The sequence below is a fragment of the Panulirus ornatus genome, chromosome 53 (assembly GCF_036320965.1).
Source record: "Panulirus ornatus isolate Po-2019 chromosome 53, ASM3632096v1, whole genome shotgun sequence".
NCBI lineage: Eukaryota > Metazoa > Arthropoda > Malacostraca > Decapoda > Palinuridae > Panulirus > Panulirus ornatus.
The window spans coordinates 6,949,106-6,972,281 of NC_092276.1; the positions used below are offsets into that span (position 1 = coordinate 6,949,106).

Here is a 23,176-nt window from a genome sequence, read left to right on the forward strand (position 1 = left end):
AAGTAGCTCTGTACCTTCAGTGCCTTAAAACCAAACCTTCAACCACACCCATACATCTTCCAGGAAACAAGATGAAGAATGGCCCATCCATTCATATACACATATTTTTTTTTTTTTTTTATACTTTGCCGCTGTCTCCCGCGTTTGCGAGGTAGCGCAAGGAAACAGACGAAAGAAATGGCCCAACCCACCCCCATACACATGTATATACATACGTCCACACACGCAAATATACACACCTATATATATATATATATATATATATATATATATATATATATATATATATATCTCACACACTTTACCAAACTCAGTCACCAGCTTCTGCAGTTTCTCACATGAATCAGCCACCAGCGCTGTATCATCAGCCAACAACAACTGACTCACTTCCCAAGCTCTCTCATCCCCAACAGACTTCATACTTGCCCCTCTTTCCAAAACTCTTGCATTCACCTCCCTAACCACCCCATCCATAAACAAATTAAACAACCATGGAGACATCACACACCCCTGCCGCAAACCTACATTCACTGAGAACCAATCACTTTCCTCTCTTCCTACACGTACACATGCCTTACATCCTCGATAAAAACTTTTCACTGCTTCTAACAACTTGCCTCCCACACCATATATTCTTAATACCTTCCACAGAGTAAATGTGAATAAGAGCAAGGTTATTAGGTACAGTAGGGTTGAGGGTCAAGTCAATTGGGAGGTGAGTTTGAATGGAGAAAAACTGGAGGAAGTGAAGTGTTTTAGATATCTGGGAGTGGATCTGGCAGCGGATGGAACCATGGAAGCGGAAGTGGATCATAGGGTAGGGGAGGGGGCGAAAATTCTGGGAGCCTTGAAGAATGTGTGGAAGTCGAGAACATTATCTCGGAAAGCAAAAATGGGTATGTTTGAAGGGATAGTGGTTCCAACAATGTTGTATGGTTGCGAGGCGTGGGCTATGGATAGAGTTGTGCGCAGGAGGATGGATGTGCTGGAAATGAGATGTTTGAGGACAATGTGTGGTGTGAGGTGGTTTGATCGAGTAAGTAACGTAAGGGTAAGAGAGATGTGTGGAAATAAAAAGAGCGTGGTTGAGAGAGCAGAAGAGGGTGTTTTGAAATGGTTCGGGCACATGGAGAGAATGAGTGAGGAAAGATTGACCAAGAGGATATATGTGTTGGAGGTGGAGGGAACGAGGAGAAGAGGGAGACCAAATTGGAGGTGGAAAGATGGAGTGAAAAAGATTTTGGGTGATCGGGGCCTGAACATGCAGGAGGGTGAAAGGAGGGCAAGGAATAGAGTGAATTGGAGCGATGTGGTATACCGGGGTTGACGTGCTGTCAGTGGATTGAATCAAGGCATGTGAAGCGTCTGGGGTAAACCATGGAAAGCTGTGTAGGTATGTATATTTGCATGTGTGGACGTATGTATATACATGTGTATGGGGGTGGGTTGGGCCATTTCTTTCGTCTGTTTCCTTGCGCTACCTCGCAAACGCGGGAGACAGCGAAAAAAAAAAAAAAAAAAATTTATATATATATATATATATATATATATATATATATATATATATATTTTTTTTTTTTTTTTTTTTTTTTTTTTATACTTTGTCGCTGTCTCCCGCGTTTGCGAGGTAGCGCAAGGAAACAGACGAAAGAAATGGCCCAACCCACCCCCATACACATGTATATACATACGTCCACACATTTATATATATATATATATATAAATGCCAATATACATACATATACATATGAACATATACATACATATACATATGAAAATACACACATATATACACGTGTACATATTCATGCTTGCCTTCGTCCATTCCTGTCACTACCTTGCCCCAAAGGAAACAGCATCACTACCCCTGCTTCACCAAGGTAGTGCCAGGAAAACAGGCAAAAATGGCTACATTTGTTCACACTCAGTCTCTAGCTATCATGTGTAATGCACCGAAATCACAACTCCCTATCCACACCAAGGCCCCACACACCTTTCCATGGTTTATTCCTGATGTTTCATATGCCCTGGTTCAGTCCCTTGACAGCACGTCGACCCCTGTATACCACATCACCCCAATTCACTCTATTCCTTGCAAGCCTCTCGCCCTCCTTTATGTTCAGGCCCCAATCGTTCAAAATCTTTTTCACTCCATCCTTCCACCTCCAATTTAGTCTTCTGCTTCTCCTTGTTCCCTTCACCTCTGACACATATATTCTCTTTGTCAATCTTTCATCACTCATTCTCTCCATATGTCCAAACCATTTCAACACACCCTCTTCTGCTCTCTCAACCATTCTTTTTATTTCTACACATCTCATTTACCCTTTCATTACTTGATCAAACCACCTCACACCACATATTGTCCTCAAACATTTAATTTCCAACACATCCACCCTCCTCCACACAACCCTATCTATAGCCCGTGTCTCACAACCACATAACATTGTTGGAACTACTACTTCTTCATACATACCCATTTTTGCTCTCTGAGATAACTTTCTCTCCTTCCACACATTCTTCAATGCTCCCAGAACCTTTGCCCCCTCCCTGTGACTCACTTCCACTTCCATGGTTCCATTCACTGCTAAGTCCACTCCCAGATATCTAAAATACTTCATTTCCCACAGTTTTTCTCCATTCAAACTTACATACCAATAAACTCGTCCCTCAACCCTACTGAACCTAATAACCTTACTCTTATTCACAGTTACTCTCAACTTTCTCTTTCACACCCTTTTCCAAACTCAGTCACCAACTTCTGCAGTTTCTCCCTCAAATCAGCCACAAGAGCTGTATCCTCGGCAGACAACAACTGACTCACTTACCCAGCTCTCTCATCCTCAACAGACTGCATATTAGCCCCTCTCTCTAAAACTCTTGCATTTACCTCCCTAACCACCCCATCCATAAACAAATTAAACAACCATAGGGACATCAAACATCGCTGCCACAGACCGACAGACACTGGGAACCAATCACCTTCCTCCCTTCCCACACCAGCAAATGCCTTACATCCTTGGAATAAATTTTTCACTGCTTTTGGCAACTTACCTCCCACACCATGTATTCTTAATACCTTCCACAAAGTATCTCTATCAACTCTATCATATGCCTTCTCCAGATCCACAAATGCTACACTCAAATCCATTTGTTTTTCTAAGTATTTCTCTCACACATTCTTCGAAGCAAACACCTGAACCATACAACCTATACCACTTCTGAAGCCACGCTGCTCTTCCCCAAACTTTGTGTTTGTACAATGGCACTGCATGCATTCCTCCAATACTCAGGCACTTCATCATGATCCATACATACACTGAATATCTTTACCAACCAGTCAACAAACATTCACCCCCTTTTTTAATAAATTCCACTACAATACCATCCAAACCTGCCACCTTGCCGGATTTCATCTTCCGCAAAGCTTTGACTACCTCTTCTCTCTTAACCAAACCATTCTCCCTGACCCTCTCACTTCACATACCATCCTGACCAAAACATCCTATATCTTGCCACCCTATCATCAAACACATTCAACAAACCTTCAAAATACTCACTCCATCACTACCTGTTATTACTTCCCCATTTGCCCCCTTTGCTGATGTTCCCAATTGTTCTCTTGTCTTATGCACGTTATTTACCTCCTTCCAAAACATCTTTTTATTTTTCCTAAAGTTTAATGATACTCTCACCCTAACTCTCATTTGCCCTCTTTTTCACCCTTGCACCTTTCTCTTGACCTTCTGCCACTTTCTTTTATACATCTCCAAATCATTTGCACTCCTTCCTTGCAAGTATTGTCCAAACACCTCTCTTTTCTCTTTCACTAACAACTTTACTTCTTCATCCCACCACTCACTACCCTTTCTAATCTGCTCCCCTCCCACCTTTCTCGTGACACATGCATCTTTTGTGCAAGCCATCACTGCTTCCCTAAATGCATCCCATTCCTCACCCACTCCCCTCATGTCATTTGCTCTCACCTTTTGCCATTCTACACTCAATCTCTCCTGGTACTTCCTCACACAAGTCTTTCAAGGCTCACTTACTCTCACCACTCTCTTCTCCCCAACATTTTCTCGTCTTTTTTTTTTTTTTTTTTTTTTTGAAAACCTCTACAAATATTCACCTTTGCCTCCACAAAATAGTGATAAGACATCCCTACAGCTGCCCCTCTCAGCACATCAACATCCAAAAGTCTCTCTTTTACCCACCTATCAATTAACACATAATCCAATGATGCCCTTTGACCATCTCTCCTACTCACATACATATTCTTATGTATATCTCTCTATTTAAACCACGTATTCCTAATCACTAGTCCTTTTCCAGCACACAAATCCAGAAGCTTTTCAACAATTCCGTTTACAACACACCAATTATACCCTCAACTGTCACATTACTCACCTTTGCATTTAAATCACCCATCACTAAAACCCGGTCTTGTGCATCAAAGCTGCTAACACACTTACTCAGCTGTTCCAAAAAACACTTGCCTCTCATGATCTTTCTTCTCATGACCAGGTGCATAAGCACCAATAATCGCCCATCTCTCTCCATCCACCTACAGTTATACCTACATCACTCTAGAATTTACTTTCTCACACTCTATAAGATACTCCCACAACTCCTGCTTCAGGTGTAGTGCTACTCCTTCCTTAGCTCTTGTCCTCAACAACCCCTGACTTTACTCCCAAGACTTTCCCAAACCACTCTTACCCTTTGCCCTTGAGCTTCCTTTCACTCAGAGGTTTCTTTCCTCAAACATACTACCTCTCTCTCTCCTTTCTTCTCATCTTGGTTACATCCATACACATTCGGACACACTAGTCTGAGCCTTCGAGGAGGATGAGCACTCTCCGCTCGACTCCTTCTGTTCCCCCTTTTAGAAATTGAAATACAAGGAGGGGAGGGTTTCCAGCCCCTCCACTCCTGCTCCCTTTAGTTGTCTTCTAAGACACACAGGGAATACGTATGAAGCATTCTTTCTCCCCTACATATTATTAGGTTCAGTAGGGTTAAGGGATAATTTAATGGGATGTTATTTTGAATTGAGAAAAATTGGAGGAAATGAAATGTTTTAGATATCTGAGAGTGGACTTAGCAGTGAATGGAACCATGGAAGTAGAAGTGAGCCACAGGGTGGGGGAGGGGGCGAAAGTTCTGGGAGCAATGAAGAATGTGTGGAAGGAGAGAACATTATCTTGAGAGCAAAAATGGGTATGTTTGATGGAATAATAGTTCCAACAATGTTATATGTTGCGAGGCATGGGCTGTAGATAGGGTTGTATGGAGGAGGAAGGATGTTTTGGAAATTAAGTGTTTGAGGACAATATGTGGTGTGAGGGGGTTTGATCGAGTAAGTAATGAAAGGGTAAGAAAGATGTGTGGAAATACAAAGAGTGTGGGTGAGAGAGCAGAAGAGGGTGTGTTGAAATGGTTTGGACTAAAAGGGAGGGAGCAGGGTGCTGGAAATCCTCCCCTCTAGTTTTCACTTTTCCAAAAGAAGGAACAGAGAAGGGAGCAAAATGAGGATTTTCCCTTAAAGGCTTGGTTCTCTGTTCTTGATGCTACCTTGTTGAAGCAGGTAATGGGAGATGTGCATGAAAAAAAAATATGAAAATCAAATGCAATTCATAATAGATATTTGTATATGGGCATAAGAACAGCCACAAAAACAGTCATGCAAGTCACACTTGAATAACTTTTAATAAAGTCACTAACAAGAATTCTCTCTTATAAATGAGTGCAATGAAACATTTTAATAAAATTCAATCAAGAAACAATCACTAACCTTATTTTCTAGGGCAGTAAGAGCAGCTTTCATTTTTGCCTCTTGTTCTTTCATTAGGGCATTTGCTTTACCAAGTTGGATTTCATGAAAAGAATGGATGTGTTCCAGTTTCTCCTTCACAGAATCAACAGCCTCGGACTTCCTGGTTAAGTGTGCATTTAAGGCAGCTACTGTTTTATCTTCATTCTGATGCTGTTCTGCATTTTTCTGTTCCAAAAATGATAAAATGGCTTGGTGCTCAGACTGAATCTGTTCAATTTCTTGCTTCAAGGTGGAGATAATGGCAGACTCCTCGGTTAGACGTTCATTCAACTTGGCTATTATTTCTTCATGAGTTTCTTCTTGTTTCTTCTTCTCTTTTTGTATCATCTCTAGAGTATTCTTTGTGATACTTAATTCCTCTAACATGTCCTTTTCTTTCTGTAAATCATTATCTTTTTTCATAGAACTTACGAGAGATGTGTTTTCAGTGCTGTTATTAACCTTTTCCTGTAAAATGCTTTTATTGTTCTTTTTTAGACCTATTATCTCCTGCTCAAGTGATGTGACAAGTTGAATCTTCTTAGCAACATCTTCCTGAAGCTTCAACATTTCATGTTTAGAACTTTGTGTTTCCTTTTCATGTTGCTTCTTAAGATTCTCATACATCTGATTTCTTTCAGTAATACAATGATTCAGTCTTGATACTTCATCTGATAGCTCGTGTTGTCTCTCTGTCAAGCCCATATTATGTTCAGTGTCTTTAACAACAATTTCCTCCTTTAGGGCATGGATAGTGCAATTCAGGTCAACATTTAGTTTCTGTTCACTTTCAAGAAATGATGATATTTTCCCTAAATCTCCTTCAAGTTGTTCTATCCTTGCCTTATGACTTTCCTGAACTTTCTTTATTTCTTTTCGAAGGCTACTTATCTCCTCTTCCTTTTCTTGGATCTGAAGGGTGTACATAGAAGCATCAGCAAAAATGCTTTCCTGTGCCTTCTCAAAGTTATGCTTGAGCAAAGTATAACACTCCTGCTGACTTTGAAGCTCCTTTTGCAGTGTTTCCTTTTCAAAAGTAAATGTATCTGTATTAATATGCAATGTACACTGTAAAGATGATATAGCTTCTTCTTTTTCTCTGATTATGTCATTCAAGGATGTTTTTTCTTTATCATGTTCTGCAATAAGATTTTCTCTTTCCTTTTGGATATGAATGATAAGGTTTTCTTTCTCCTTTAGCTGTCTGTTCTTTTTGTTATTTAACATTTCTATTGCAGACTCCATTTCATGTTTTAGACTCATACAAGCATTCTCCTTCTCCTGCATTTCCTTTCCTAATACTTGTTTCTCTTCTTTTAATTGTGCGTGGAGGCTCTGTATATCTTGCTTTTGATTCAAAATAAGTTTTTCATTTTCTTTTATTTCTTTACTTAATAATGCCTTTTCTTTCCTGCATGTTATGATATAACTCTCCATATCTTTCTGCTGAGAAGCAAGTGCAACCTCTTTCTCTTGAAACTTTTCAGTTATTACTGTCTTTTCTTTGTCATGTATCTCAAAAGCCTCTTTCACTCGTTGCTGCAGTGCATTTACAGCATCTTCCAATACCTTAATCATACCATTCACTGATGCTTTTTCCTGTTCATGTACCTTAACAGCTTTTTCTTTCTCTCTTTCTACTTTCATAGGAGACTCAAAGTCTCTATTCAATTTCAAAACCAAATCCTTCACTTTTATTGCTTGCTTCTTAAGTTCCTCAGCAGTCCACATCTTGTGAGATTCAAGTGATGATACCTGGTAAAATATCAATAAAAATTCTTATGATTATCAGTAACCAATTAAAAACTTTGAGAATACTTTTCTACAATGCTGAAAGATTAACTCTGATTTTAGATATCTTTGAATGTAAAGAAAAATACTCTAAGTGAAGTGCCTGGGGTAAACCATGGAAAGTTCTGTGGGGCCAGGATGTGGAAAGGGAGCTGTGGTTTCAGTGCATTATTACATGACAGCTAGAGACAGTGTGAATGAATGTGGCCTTTGTTGTCTTTTCCTAGCACTACCTCATGCACATGAGGGGGGAGGGGGTTGTTATTTCATGTGTGGCGGGGTGGTGATGGAAATGAATAAAGGCAGACAGTATGAATTATGTACATGTTTATATATGTATATGTCTGTGTGTGTATATATATGTATACATTGAGATGTATAGGTATGTATATTTGCGTGTGTGGACGTGTAAGTATATACATATGTATGTGGGTGGCTTGGGCCGTTCTTTCGTCGTTTCCATGCGCTACCTCGCTAACGCGGGAGACAGCGACAAAGCAAAATAAATAAAAAAAATAATACTTTAAGGTTAAAAGGATATAACAAAAAAGGTGATTTTCATCTGTCACAAGTGTGTTGGAGATAGAATGATTACACTGGCAAATACTAAATGTTAAAGTAAAAAACCCATACAGGTAGTTTGAATGGTAAGGGAGACTATTCGAGGCGAATCAAGTACAAAAGAGTATGAAAATGATATGAAAGGAGAATAGACATAAGCATTTAAATTTTTTTTTTTTTTTTTATACTTTGTCGCTGTCTCCCGCGTTTGCGAGGTAGTGCAAGGAAACAGACGAAAGAAATGGCCCAACCCCCCCCCATACACATGTACATACACACGTCCACACACGCAAATATACATACCTACACAGCTTTCCATGGTTTACCCCAGACGCTTCACATGCCTTGATTCAATCCACTGACAGCACGTCAACCCCTGTATACCACATCGCTCCAATTCACTCTATTCCTTGCCCTCCTTTCACCCTCCTGCATGTTCAGGCCCCGATCACACAAAATCTTTTTCACTCCATCTTTCCACCTCCAATTTGGTCTCCCTCTTCTCCTCGTTCCCTCCACCTCCGACACATATATCCTCTTGGTCAATCTTTCCTCACTCATTCTCTCCATGTGCCCAAACCATTTCAAAACACCCTCTTCTGCTCTCTCAACCACGCTCTTTTTATTTCCACACATCTCTCTTACCCTTACGTTACTTACTCGATCAAACCACCTCACACCACACATTGTCCTCAAACATCTCATTTCCAGCACATCCATCCTCCTGCGCACAACTCTATCCATAGCCCACGCCTCGCAACCATACAACATTGTTGGAACCACTATTCCTTCAAACATACCCATTTTTGCTTTCCGAGATAATGTTCTCGACTTCCACACATTTTTCAAGGCTCCCAAAATTTTCGCCCCCTCCCCCACCCTATGATCCACTTCCGCTTCCATGGTTCCATCCGCTGCCAGATCCACTCCCAGATATCTAAAACACTTCACTTCCTCCAGTTTTTCTCCATTCAAACTCACCTCCCAATTGACTTGACCCTCAACCCTACTGTACCTAATAACCTTGCTCATTTAAAATGATTGGTAAATTATTTAGAATTATCTGCCAAAGTATCATGAGGTGGTGAGAGAGTTAAATGTGAGTCTTGTAGAGTATATGAATATGCATTCTATAGGGGATGAGAGGACCTGGTAAGTGAGCCAGTTGTTTAATGATGATACAGCACTGGTGGCAAATATAGATAAGACTGGGCAGAGGATGATGGGTGTGTTGGAAATTAAATGTCTAAGGACAATATGTGGCGTGAGGTGGTTTCATCGAGTAATAAAATGGTAAGAGAGAGGTATAAGTTTGTTAAGTGTACCTGGTAAGTTGTAGGGTTACTGACTGATTAGGTGAAAGCATGCACACAGAGCATTAGACTTCAAAGGAGCAGTGTAGTTTCAGAAGTGGTAACGGATGTGTGGATCAGGAGTATGCTTTAAAGAATGTGCAAAAAATACTTAAACAGATGGATTTTCTTTTTTCGATGTTGGAGGCTCCAGTCATGGACAAAAGTTCATATCAAGACTCGGCCTTAATTGAAATATAGAAAGGATTATGAAGATAAAAAAAAAAAAAAAAGGGAAATTATTTATGAATTTTGGAGGAAGTGAAAAACCTGTCTTTTAAATTGTGCTTGATCAAACTTATTAGGAAAGATGTAAGAAGGTAGAGAGTGCAAAGCTTCGAAGTGTATTCCAGTTATAGCCCGCCCTCATTTTTCTTTTTTACTTTGGAGGCTCCAATCATGGATAAAAGTCCACCTCAATGCTGGGCATTAATTGAAAAATAGAGGATTACGAAAGGGAAAAGAAGCGACAAGGGAAAATGTTTAACAATTGTGGAGGAAATTAAAAATCTGTCTTTTAAAATGTGCCAGGTATTAGGAAAAGTAATTGGAAAAGACTTGAGAGGGTAGAGAGTTCCAAAGCTTTAAGGTGTGGGGAAGGGAAAGATACAGTTATCAAAATGGCCCACTCTTGAGTTGCCAGCAGCCATACAGTAATCATATGATGCAGCAGCTTGCTGAGTATTGCACGGTGTAGCTAGTGGTGGGGGCACACAAGCAGCCAGCTTGAGAGCAAAAACCAAAGTAATACCAACAGAAGAATGAAAGTGAATCAACATTGCAGCATAGGGCAAGCTGGCCAAGTTTTGAAGTTAGCGAAGGAGTGTTTATAAGTCAGACTACTTTCGACTCAACTCTGTCATGTAAGGATGCAGAGCTAGAACTCCTCCAGATGTGAAACCAGTATTCCATACAAAGACACATGAATCCTTTGTATAAATGGAGCAACTGTTCAGAAGAAAAGAAATTTCAACATCTAGACAGGGGGAGCAGTGGCAGCTGGCTGGCTGATCCATCAACGGCTGTGGATATAGATTGGCTAGAGAGGAAGTTTGATAAGAGGGAACATATTGAGGGAGGGAAGCCAAAAGATGGGAGCTTATGTCAAGGGTAACTACACAGGACTCCCCAAAATCTTTCATGGATGATGACCAGACAGTAGTATGAGAGGAAAGAATATCACCAATGGATCTTGCCTTATGGAAGCCACACTTGTGATCAGAGAGAAGACTGAAGACTGTGAGATTCAAGATGTCTCAGGATAAGGGAGTTCAGGAGGGATTCAAAGATTCTGGAAATGGTAAATGTCAAAGCAACAGGACTATAGTTCAAGAGGTTAGAATGACCACCCTTCTTAAGGATGGGATTTACCAACACAGGCTTTCAAGAAAAAAGAAAAGTTTTGCTTTTAAAGCAGAAATGGAACAGATGAGCAAACACAAGTGCTAGTTCAAAGGCACACTCTTTCAGGACATGGGAATGGATGCCATCAGGACCATAAGTCTTGTTTATGTCCAGAGGGGCATAGGATTAGTAAGATGAGCATCAAGGGGTGAAGAAATGTTAGAATGGTACAAGGTGGAGTTAGAGGAGAAATAGGAACCAAAGAGAGTTGCTTGTTCCATGGAAGAGACAGCAATAGTAATGTCAGAATGGAAAAGTAAAGGAAAGGTAAAATGACAGAAGCTGTTAGAGATACCCTTAGCTAAAGACAAGAGAGACCTACATGTGGATGATGAAAGGTTATCACACTTCTTGTATAAAGGAGCACTTTGCCTCATGGATAACATACTTAAAATGATTATGGACAGTGGTAAACGCTAAATGGGAGTCAGAGGAAGGAGCGTTTTTCCAGGCCTCATGAGCCTGATCCCTTGCCTGAATGGTCTCAGAACAGCAACGGTGGAACCATGGGTTGGAGGAAGAGGCTGTCTTGCAGAATGAGGAGATCAGTGCTACCATTTTTGCAACAGTAGCCTCTGCTGTGCATTTGGCAGAGACAGAAGCATCACCACATGAGACAGTAGGAGGAGCTGTGTGCCTGGGCCAGCAGTTTTCATGTGGGAGATTGGGTATTAGTAATGGGTGATATGTATATGAAAGTGGGTATTGAGGCAGCTGAGGGCATAATTGGGAACATTGGGTATTCAGTGATGTGAATGGAAAAGGTGCACAGCTTGCAGAGTCGTGTACTGAAAAAGGACTGCTGATTGGGAATACCTGGTTGAGAAAGGACATACATAAGTGTGTATAGGTGAGTAGGAAAAATGTTAAGTGGGCATTACTGGATTATGTACTGACTAATGGAAATATAAAAGTGAGACTCCTGGAAGTGAAATTGCTGACAGGCAACTGGAGGTATGTCTCATCATTACTTGGTGAAGGCAAGGGTGAAGATTTGTAGAGGCTTTCAGAAAAGAGGAAATGTCATGGGTAGGAGGAAGTGAACCTGGAAAAGAGACCACAAGGAATTGAGTGCAGAATGGCAAAAGATGAGAGTAAATGAAACAAGGAGAGTGGGCGAGGAATGGGAGGTGTTTAAAGAAGCAGTGCTACAAATGTGACAGAATGTGCAGCATCTGGAAGATGGAAGGTAGGCATGTGAGAAATGATAGTAAGTGGCAGGATGGTGAAATCAAATTGCTAGTGAAAAATAGAAGAAAGGTGGATAGTCATCACTTCCAGGTAAGGAGTATAAACAGAAGAAAGGTGGATAGTCATCACTTCCAGGTAAGGAGTATAAATAGAAGAAAGGTGGATAGTCATAACTTCCAGGTAAGGAGTATAAGTGATTGGAAGATGTGCAAGAGAAAGCATCATGTCAAGAGGAAGGTGCAAGGACTGAGAACACAGCTAATGAGAGCTTGGCTGAGCAAGTATCAGCAAGCTTCAGGGAATATAAGAAAATTATTTGGAAGGAGGTGAAGAATGTGACAAAAACAAGGGAACATATGGGAATATCACTGTGGGGGGTAAATGGGGAAGTGGCAACAGGCAAAAATGATGTGGACAGGAGGAGATGACTTGAGTACTTTGAAGAACTAATGATTGTGTGGGATGATTTGGTGCCAGATATGGGGTGTTTGAGTTGGGGAGGTATGCAAAGTGAAAGAGCCATGCCAGGTGATTTTGTGACAAGAAAAAATGAAATATGGCGAAGTGGCAAGAGTGGATGTAGTTGAATTTCTTAAGAAAGGGAGTGATGGTGTTGTTGACTGGTTAATTATGATTTTAAGCATATGTATGGATCATGGTGAGATGCCTGAGGATTGGAAGAATGCACATATAGTGCCATTGTATAAGGGCAAGGGAACAAAGGTGAATGTTTAAGTTACAGTTACAATATAGTTGTCACTGAGAGGGTGGCAGCATGCACAGAGCATCAGACTAGTGAAGAATAATGTGGTTTCTAGAATTGGTAGAGGAGGTGTGGATCAAGTGTTTGTTTCAAAGAATATTTTTGAGAAATGCTTAGAAAAACAGAAAGATTTTAAGTGGCATCTATAGATCTGAAGAAAGCATATGACAGGGTTAATGGAGATGCTCTGTGGAAAGTGTTACAAATATATATGGTACGAAGGAAAGCTAAAAAAAGCAGAGAAGTTTTTATTTGAGAGTAAAGTGTGTTTGCAAGTAGGTACAGAGAAGAGTGAGTGGCTCCAGGTGAAGATGGGCTGCAGCAGGGGTGTTGATGTCAACATGGTTATTCAATCTGTTTATCGATGGGGTTGTGAAGGAATGAATGTGAGGATTTTGTGGAAGGATAGGTTGGCAATCTGGCATGGGTTAGGGTGATTGGGAGGTGAGTCAGGTATTGTTTGATGATGACATGATGCTGATGGGAAGACTGCTTGAGAAACTGCAGAAATTGGTTTCTGAGTTTGGAAGTGTGAGTGAAAGGAAAAAGTTGAGAGTAAATATGAATTACCAGGTATAATTTCCAAAAGAAGGAACGGAGAATGGGACCAGGTGAGGATATTCCCTCAAAGGCCCAGTCCTCTGTTCTTAGCACTACCTCGCTAATGCGGGAAATAGCAAATGGTATGAAAAAAAACTGTAGAGAGTCAGGTTAGTTAGGGTGTGCGTTTGAATGGAGAAAACTTAAAATTACTTAAGTAGTGTTTCAACTACCAGGGAGTGAACATGGCAGAAAATGGAACCATGGGAGCTGAAGTGTGCAGACATGTGGGCAAGGGGACTAAGGTCTTGGAAATGCTAGGGAATGTATGATAACATAGGTCACTATCTGGGAAGGCAAAGATGGGCATGTTTGAAGGTATAATAGCCCCAACAGTGTTGTGTGGATGCAAAGCATGGTATATAGAACAGAATGTACAGAAGAGGGTGAATGTTTTGAAAACGAAATGTCTAAGGACAATAAGTGGTGTGGAGAGAGTTGACTGAGTAAGAAATGATATGGTAAAAGGGAGCTATGGTAATTAGAAGAATTCACCAGTAATGGAGACACTTCTGCCATGGCCACCCTCTTGAGGGAGCTCCTGGATTAAATGGGCATTAGAGATATAGATAAATAGTAAGAGAACTTCAATGAAATGGTCTGGATATATAGAAAAAATAAGTAAGGAGAGATTGACAAAGAGGATATATGCATCAGAACTGGAGAGGACAAGGAGAAAGAAGAGACCAAAAAGGAGATGAAGGGATAGAGTGAAAAAGGTTTTCAGTGTGAGGGTCGTGAACATGCATGAGGATGTAAGGCATGCCAGGAGACAGTTTCCCTCTTTAGTAATTTTTTTCTGTGTTGAAGGCTCCAGTCATGGACAAAAGTCCGCATCAAGGCCGGACCTTAACTGAAATACAGAGAATTATGAAACAGAAAAAGACAAGGCAAAGTGTTTAAGAATTTTTGGGAAAATGAAAAACCTGTCTTTCGAAACATGCCAGGTCATAGTCACTGGGAAAGACACGAGAAGGTAGAGAGTTCCAAAGCTCTGAGATGTAGGGAAAGATACAGGTGTCAAAATGGCCCACCCTTGAGTTGCCAATGGCCACACTGTAATCATGTGATGCAGCAGCTTGCCGAATACTGCATGGTCTAGCTAGTGGTGGGGGCACACAAGCAACCAACTCTCAGGAGCAAAAACCAAACTAGTACCTATAGAAGAGGGAAAGTGAACCAACATTGCAGCAAAGGGCAAGGGGTCAAGTTTGGAAGTAATCCTGGAACAGTTTATAAGTTGGACTGCTTTTGACTCAACTCTGTCAAGTAAGGATATAGTGACAGAACCACCCCAAGTATGAGAGCCGTACTCCATACAAGGATGAATCAATCCCTTCTATAAATAGAGCAGCTGTTCAAAAGAGAAGTTTAGACATCTAAACAGGACACCCATTTTCTTAGCGTTAGACTTAGCTATTCTTGCAATGTTGAGTTTCCAAGAAAGAGTGGATGTTACAGTAATACCAAGTATGTTTAGTGACAAGTTTGACAAAATGTCAGCTCCAAAGTTTTACCTGTTCCCAAACCAAGCACACATGCTGCTCTATCTTATAACACATTCAAAAGTCCTTCGAAATACTCACTCCACTTTTTCACCCATTATTTGCCTTTGAAAACTTCCCCATCTGCTCTCCTCACCATTACTCCTATCTGTTCTCTTGATCTCTCATTTTCTTATCGTATCTGAAAGTTTGTAGTGGTTTTAGGAAAAGAGGAAATGATGTGTGAAACAACTGGTGAAAGCAAGAGTCTGGAAAAGAGGTCTTCCTGCACAAATTATAAGAGGAGTAGAAGATATTCAAGGAAGTAGTGCTTACCTATGCAGGTGAAGTGTATGGCACGTGAAAAGTGGGTGTATGAGAAAAGTTTATGAGTGGTGGTATGAGGAAATCAGATTGCTGCAAGTGAAAGAGTGATATATTGATGGTATCTTGAAGGGAAGGGTGTGCAAGTGATTAGGAGTGTTGGAGAGAGACCAGAAGGAAGCAGAGAAAATATGATCATGAAGAGAAAACGAGGAAAAATGGCAAGGACATGAAAACATACCTATATCTCTGATGCGGAAATGAGTCACAGGGTGGGGGAGGGAGTGAAGGTTCTGGGAGTGTTGAAGAATGTGTGGAAGGCAAGAACATTATCTCAGAGAGCAAAAATGGGTGTGTTTGAAGGAATAGTGGTTCCAACAATGTCATATGGCTGCGAGGCATGGGCTATAGATATGGTTGTGCTGAGGAGGGTGGATGTGTTGGAAATGAAATATATGAGGACAATATGTGGTGTGTGGCGGGGTGGCAATAAGAATGGATGAAGGCAGCAAGTATGGATATGTACATGTGTATATATGTATATGTCTGTGTATGTATACGGTGAAATGTGTATATATATATATATGTGCTTGTGTGGGTGGTTATGTATATAAATGTGTATGTGGGTGGGTTGGGCCATTCCTTGTCTGTTTCCTTGTGCTACCTTGCTAACGCAGGAGACGGTGGTTAAGTATGATAATTAATAAATGAATATAAATCTCTGATGCCATACCCTCCTGGAACTCCTTCAAGGGAGTGGCCATGGGAAAAGTCTCCATAACTGGTAAACTCCAATGCTGCCTCTTAGCCTTTAGTGCCTCATCCTTAACATGCCACTGGCATAGGGCAACTCTAATGTAGTGTTTCCAGAGGCTCCTATCCAATGTTTCAACAAACTACTTCTACCAAATGTTTCAACCTACTACTTCTACCTAATGCTCACAACTAATGTCCTTCCTACTACTTCTACCTAATTTTCCTACTTACTGCTTACTAAAAAGGATAATGAGTGGTGGGATAAAGAAGTAAGACTGTTAGAGAAAGAGAAGAAAGAGGCTTTTGGACGATTTTTGCAGGGAAATAGTGCAAATGAATGGGAGATGTATAAAAGAAAGAGGCAAGAGGTCAAGAGAAAGGTGCAAGTGATGAAAAAGAGGGCAAATGAAAGTTGGGGTGAATCATTAAATTCTAGGGAAAATAAAAAGATGTTTTGGAAGGAGGTAAATACATATCAAGTATACATATACATACACACACAGACATATACATACTGTATATACACATATACAAAATTCAAAAGTCTCTAGCTGTCATGTATAATGCACCAAAACCATAACTCCCTTTCCACATCCAGGCCCCACAAAACTTTCCATGGTTTACCCCAGACGCTTCACATGCCCTGGTTCAATCCATTGACAGCACTTCGACCCCAGTATACCACATCGTTCCAATTCACTCTATTCCTTGCACGCCTTTCACCCTCCTGCATGTTCAGGCCCCGATAACTCAAAATCTTTTTCACTCCATCTTTCCACCTCCAATTTGGTCTCCCACTTCTCCTCGTTCCCTCCACCTCTGACACATAATATCCTCTTTGTCAATCTTTCCTCACTCATTCTCTCCATGTGACCAAACCATTTCAAAACACCCTCTTCTGCTCTCTCAACCACACTCTTTTTATTACCACACATCTCTCTTACCCTCTCATTCCTTACTCGATCAAACCACCTCATACCACATAATGCCCTCAAACATCTCATTTCCAGCACATCCCCCCTCCTCTGCACAACTCTATCGATAGCCCACGTCTCGCAACCATATAACGTTGTTGGAACCACTATTCCTTCAAACATACCCATTTTTGCTTTCCAAGATAACATTCTCAACTTCCACACATTTTTGAATGCTCCCAGAGCCTTCGCCCCCTCCCCCACCTTATGATTCACTTCCGCTTCCATGGTTCCATCCGCTGCCAAATTTACTCCCAGATATCTAAAACACTTCACTTCCTCCAGTTTTTCTCCATTCAAACTTACCTCCCAGTTAACTTGTTCCTCAACCCTACTGTACCTAATAACCTTGCTCATATTCACATTTACTCTCAGCTTTCTTCTTTCACACACTTTACCAAACTCAGTCACCAGCTTCTGCAGTTTCTCACAAGAATCAGCCACCAGCGCTGTATCATCAGCGAACAACTGACTCACTTCCCAAGCTCTCTCATCCACAACAGACTTCATACTTGCCCCTCTTTCCAAAACTCTTGCATTCACCTCACTAAAACCCCATCCATAAACAAATTAAACAACCATGGACACATCACGCACCCCTGAGGCAAACCAACATTCACTGAGAACCAATCACTGACCTCTCTTCCTACACGTACACATGCCTTACATCCTCAATAAAAACTTTTCACTGCTTCTAACAACTTACCTCCCACACCATATATTCTTAATACCTTCCACAGAGCATCTCTATCAACTCTTATCATATGCCTTCTCCAGATCCATAAATGCTACATACAAATCCATTTGCTTTTCTAAGTATTTCTCACATACATTTTTCAAAGCAAACACCTGATCCACAAATCGTCTACCACTTCTGAAACCACACTGCTCTTCCCTAATCTGATGCTCTGTACATGCCTTCACCCTCTCAATCAATACCCTCCCATATAATTTCCCCAGGAATACTTAACAAACTTATACCTCTGTAATTTAAGCATTTACTCGTATCCCCTTTGCCTTTCTACAATGGCACTGTGCAAGCATTCCGCCAGTTCTCAGGCACCTCACCATGAGTCACATACATTAAATAACCTTACCAACCAGTCAACAATACAGTCACCCCCTTCCCCTTTTTTTTATAAATTCCACTGCAATACCAGCCAAACCCTCTGCCTTGCCGGCTTTCATCTTCCGCAAAGCTTATGTACATGTGGATATATGTATACGTCTGTGTATGTACATTGATAGAGATGCTCTGTGGAAGGTATTAAGAATATATGGTGTGGGAGGCAAGTTGTTAGAAGCAGTGAAAAGTTTTTATCGAGGCTGTAAGGCATGTGTATGTGTAGGAAGAGAGGAAAGTGATTGGTTCTCAGTGAATGTAGGTTTGCGGCAGGGGTGTGCGATGTCTCCATGGTTGTTGAATTTGTTTATGGATGGGGTTGTTAGGGAGGTGAATGCAAGAGTTTTGGAAAGAGGGGCAAGTATGAAGTCTGTTGGGGATGAGAGAGCTTGGGAAGTGAGTCAGTTGTTGTTCGCTGATGATACAGCGCTGGTAGCTGATTCATGTGAGAAACTGCAGAAGCTGGTGACTGAGTTTGGTAAAGTGTGTGAAAGAAGAAAGTTAAGAGTAAATGTGAATAAGAGCAAGGTTATTAGGTACAGTAGGGTTGAGGGGCAAGTCAATTGGGAGGTAAGTTTGAATGGAGAAAAACTAGAGGAAGTAAAGTGTTTTAGATATCTGGGAGTTGATCTGGCAGCGGATGGAACCATGGAAGTGGAAGTGAATCATAGGGTGGGGGAGGGGGCGAAAATCCTGGGAGCCTTGAAGAATGTTTGGAAGTCGAGAACATTATCTCGGAAAGCAAAAATGGGTATGTTTGAAGGAATAGTGGTTCCAACAATGTTGTATGGTTGCGAGGCATGGGCTATGGATAGAGTTGTGCGCAGGAGGGTGGATGTGCTGGAAATGAGATGTTTGAGGACAATGTGTGGTGTGAGGTGGTTTGATCGAGTAAGTAATGTAAGGGTAAGAGAGATGTGTGGAAATAAAAAGAGCATGGTTGAGAGAGCAGAAGAGGGTGTTTTGAAATGGTTTGGGCACATAGAGAGAATGAGTGAGGAAAGATTGACCAAGAGGATATATGTGTCGGAGGTGGAGGGAACGAGGAGAAGTGGGAGACCAAATTGGAGGTGGAAATAATGTAGTGAAAAACATTTTGAGTGATCGGGGCCTGAACATGCAGGAGGGTGAAAGGCGGGCAAGGAATAGAGTGAATTGGATCGATGTGGTATACCGGGGTTGACGTGCTGTCAGTGGATTGAATCAGGGCATGTGAAGCATCTGGGGTAATCCATGGAAAGTTGTGTGGGGCCTGGATGTGGAAAGGGAGCTGTGGTTTCGGGCATTATTGCATGACAGCTAGAGACTGAGTGTGAACGAATGGGGCCTTTGTTGTTTTTTCCTAGCGCTACCTCGCACACATGAGGGGAAGGGGGATGGTATTCCATGTGTGGCGAGGTGGCGATGGGAATGAATAAAGGCACAGTGTGAATTGTGTGCATGGGTATATATGTATGTGTCTCTGTGTGTATATATATATTTGTACATTGAGATGTATAGGTATGTATATTTGCGTGTGTGGACGTGTATGTATATACATGTGTATGGGGGTGGGTTGGGCCATTTCTTTTGTCTGTTTCCTTGCGCTGCCTCGCAAATGCGGGAGACAGCGACAAAGCAAAATAATGTAAAAAATAATGTACTTGTATGTTATTTATTTATTTTGCTTTGTCGTCTCCCACGTTAGCGAGGTAGCACAAGGAAACAGACGAAAGAATGGCCCAACCCACCCACATACACATGTATATATATACACTTCCACACATGCAAATATACATACCTATACCTCTCAACGTATACATATATATACACACACAGACATATACATACATACACATGTACATAATTCATACTGTCTGCCTTTATTCATTCTCATTGCCACCTCGCCACACATGAAATAACAACCCCCTCCCCCTCATATGTGCAAGGTAGTGCTCGGAAAAGACAACAAAGGCTCCGTTCATTCACACTCGGTCTCTAGCTGTCATGTAATAATGCACCGAAACCACAGCTCCCTTTCCACATCCAGACCCCACAGAACTTTCCATGGTTTACCCCAGACGCTTCACATGCCCTGGTTCAATCCATTGACAACACGTCGACCCCGGTATACCACATCGCTCCAATTCACTCTATTCCTTGCACGCCTTTCACCCTCCTGCATGTTCAGGCCCTGATCACTCAAAATCTTTTTCACTCCATCTTCCTAACTCCAATTTGGTCCCCCACTTCTCCTCATTCCCTCTACCTCTGACACATAATATCCTATTGGTCAATCTTTCCTCACTCATTCTCTCCATGTGACCAAACTATTTCAAAACACCCTCTTCTGCTCTCTCAACCACACTCTTTTTATTACCACACATCTCTCTTACCCTATTATTACTTACTCGATCAAACCACCTCACACCACATATTGTCCTCAAACATCTCATTTCCAGCACATCCACCCACCTGCGCACAACTCTATCCATAGCCCACGCCTCGCAACCATATAACGTTGTTGGAACCACTATTCCTTCAAACATACCCATTTTTGCTTTCCGAGATAATGTTCTCGACTTCCACACATTCTTCAAGGCTCCCAGAATTTTCGCCCCCTACCCCACCCTATGATTCACTTCCGCTTCCATGGTTCCATCTACTGCCAAATCCACTCCCAGATATCTAAAACACTTCACTTCCTCCAGTTTTTCTCCATTCAAACTTACCTCCCAATTGACTTGACCCTCAACCCTACTGTACCTAATAACCTTGCTCATATTCACATTTACTCTCAGCTTTCTTCTTTCACACACTTTACCAAACTCAGTCACCAGCTTCTGCAGTTTCTCACATGAATCAGCCACCAGCGCTGTATCATCAGCGAACAACAACTGACTCACATCCCAAGCTCTCTCATCCACAATAACTGCATACTTGCCCCCCTTTCCAAAACTCTTGCATTCACCTCCCTAACAACCCCATCCATAAACAAATTAAACAACCATGGAGACATCACACACCCCTGCCGCATACCTACATTCACTGAGAACCAATAACTTTCCTCTCTTCTGACATGTACACATGCCTAAATCCTAGATAAAAACTTTTCACTGCTTCTAACAACTTGCCTCCCACACCATATATTCTTAATACCTTCCACAGAGCATGTCTATCAACTCTACCATATGCCTTCTCCAGATCCATAAATGCTACATACAAATCCATTTGCTTTTCTAAGTATTTCTCACATACATTCTTCAAAGCAAACACCTGATCCACACATCCTCTACCACTTCTGAAACCACACTGCTCTTCCCCAATCTGATGCTCTGTACATGCCTTCACCCTCTCAATCAATACCCTCCCATATAATTTACCAGGAATACTCAACAAACTTATACCTCTGTAATTTGAGCACTTACCTTTGTCCCCTTTGCCTTTGTACAATGGCACTATGCAAGCATTCCACCAATCCTCAGGCTCCTCACCATGAATCATACAGACATTAAATAACCTTACCAACCAGTCAACAATACAGTCACCTCCTTTTTTAATAAATTCCACTGCAATACCATCCAATCCCGCTGCCTTACCGGCTTTCATCTTCTGCAAAGCTTTTACTACCTCTTCTCTGTTTACCAAATCATTTTCCCTAACCCTTTCACTTTGCACACCACCTCAACCAAAACACCCTATATCTGCCACTCTATCATCAAACACATTCAACAAACCTTCAAAATACTCACTCCATCTCCTTCTCACATCACCACTACTTGTTATCACCTCCCCATTAGCCCCCTTCACTGAAGTTCCCATTTGGTCCCCTGTCTTACACACTTTATTTACCTCCTTCCAAAACATCTTTTTATCCTCCCTAAAATTTATTGATACTCTCTCACACCCCAACTCTCATTTGCCCTCTTTTTTGCCTCTTGCACCTTTCTCTTGACCTCCTGCCTCATCTCCCACTCATTTGCATTATTTCCCTGCAAAAATCGTCCAAATGCCTCTCTCTTCTGTTTCACTAATAATCTTACTTCTTCCTCCCACCACTCACTACCTTTTCTAATCAACCCACCTCCCATGCTTCTCATGCCACAAGCATCTTTTGCGCAAGCCATCACTGCTTCCCTAAATACATCCCATTCCTCCCCCACTCCCTTTACCTCCTTTGTTCTCACCTTTTTCCATTCTGTACTCAGTCTCTCCTGGTACTTCCTCACACAAGTCTCCTTCCCAGGCTCACTTACTCTCACCACTCTCTTCACCCCAACATTCTCTCTTCTTTTCTGAAAACCTCTACAAATCTTCACCTTCGCCTCCACAAGATAATGATCAGACATCCCTCCAGTTGCACCTCTCAGCACATTAACATCCAAAAGTCTCTCTTTCGCGCGCCTATCAATTAACACGTAGTCCATTAACGCTCTCTGGCCATCTCTCCTACTTACATACATATACGTATGTATATCTCTCTTTTTAAACCAGGTATTCCCAGTCACCAGTCCTTTTTCAGCACATAAATCTACAAGCTCTTCACCATTTCCATTTACAACTCTGAACACCCCATGTATACCAATGATTCCCTCAACTGCCACATTACTCACCTATGCATTCAAATCACCCATCACTATAACCCGGTCTCGTGCATCAAAACCACTAACACACTCATTCAGCTGCTTCCAAAACACTTGCCTCTCATGATCTTTCTTCTCATGCCCAGGTGCATATGCACCAATAATCACCCATCTCTCTCCTTGAACTTTCAGTTTTACCCATATCAATCTAGATTTTACTTTCTTACACTCTATCACATACTCCCACAACTCTTGTTTCAGGAGTAGTGCTACTCCTTCCCTTGCTCTTGTCCTCTCACTAACCCCTAACTTTACTCCCAAGACATTCCCAAACTACTCTTCCCCTTTACCCTTGAGCTTCGTTTCACTCAGAGCCAAAACATCCAGGTTCCTTTCCTCAAACACACTACCTATCTCTTCTTTTTTCTCATCTTGGTAACATCCACACACATTTAGACACCCCTATCTGAGCC

General features: G+C 41.5%; 1 protein-coding gene across 1 annotated transcript in view; it reads right to left on the reverse strand.

Annotated features, from left to right (window-relative positions):
• Nucleotides 1-23,176, reverse strand: part of LOC139765206 (uncharacterized) — a 236,453-nt gene that overhangs the window by 96,233 nt on the left and 117,044 nt on the right. Inside the window, 1 exon segment of the mRNA XM_071692509.1 lies at nucleotides 5,798-7,573. Within this exon segment, the coding sequence (XP_071548610.1) occupies nucleotides 5,798-7,573 (1,776 nt within the window).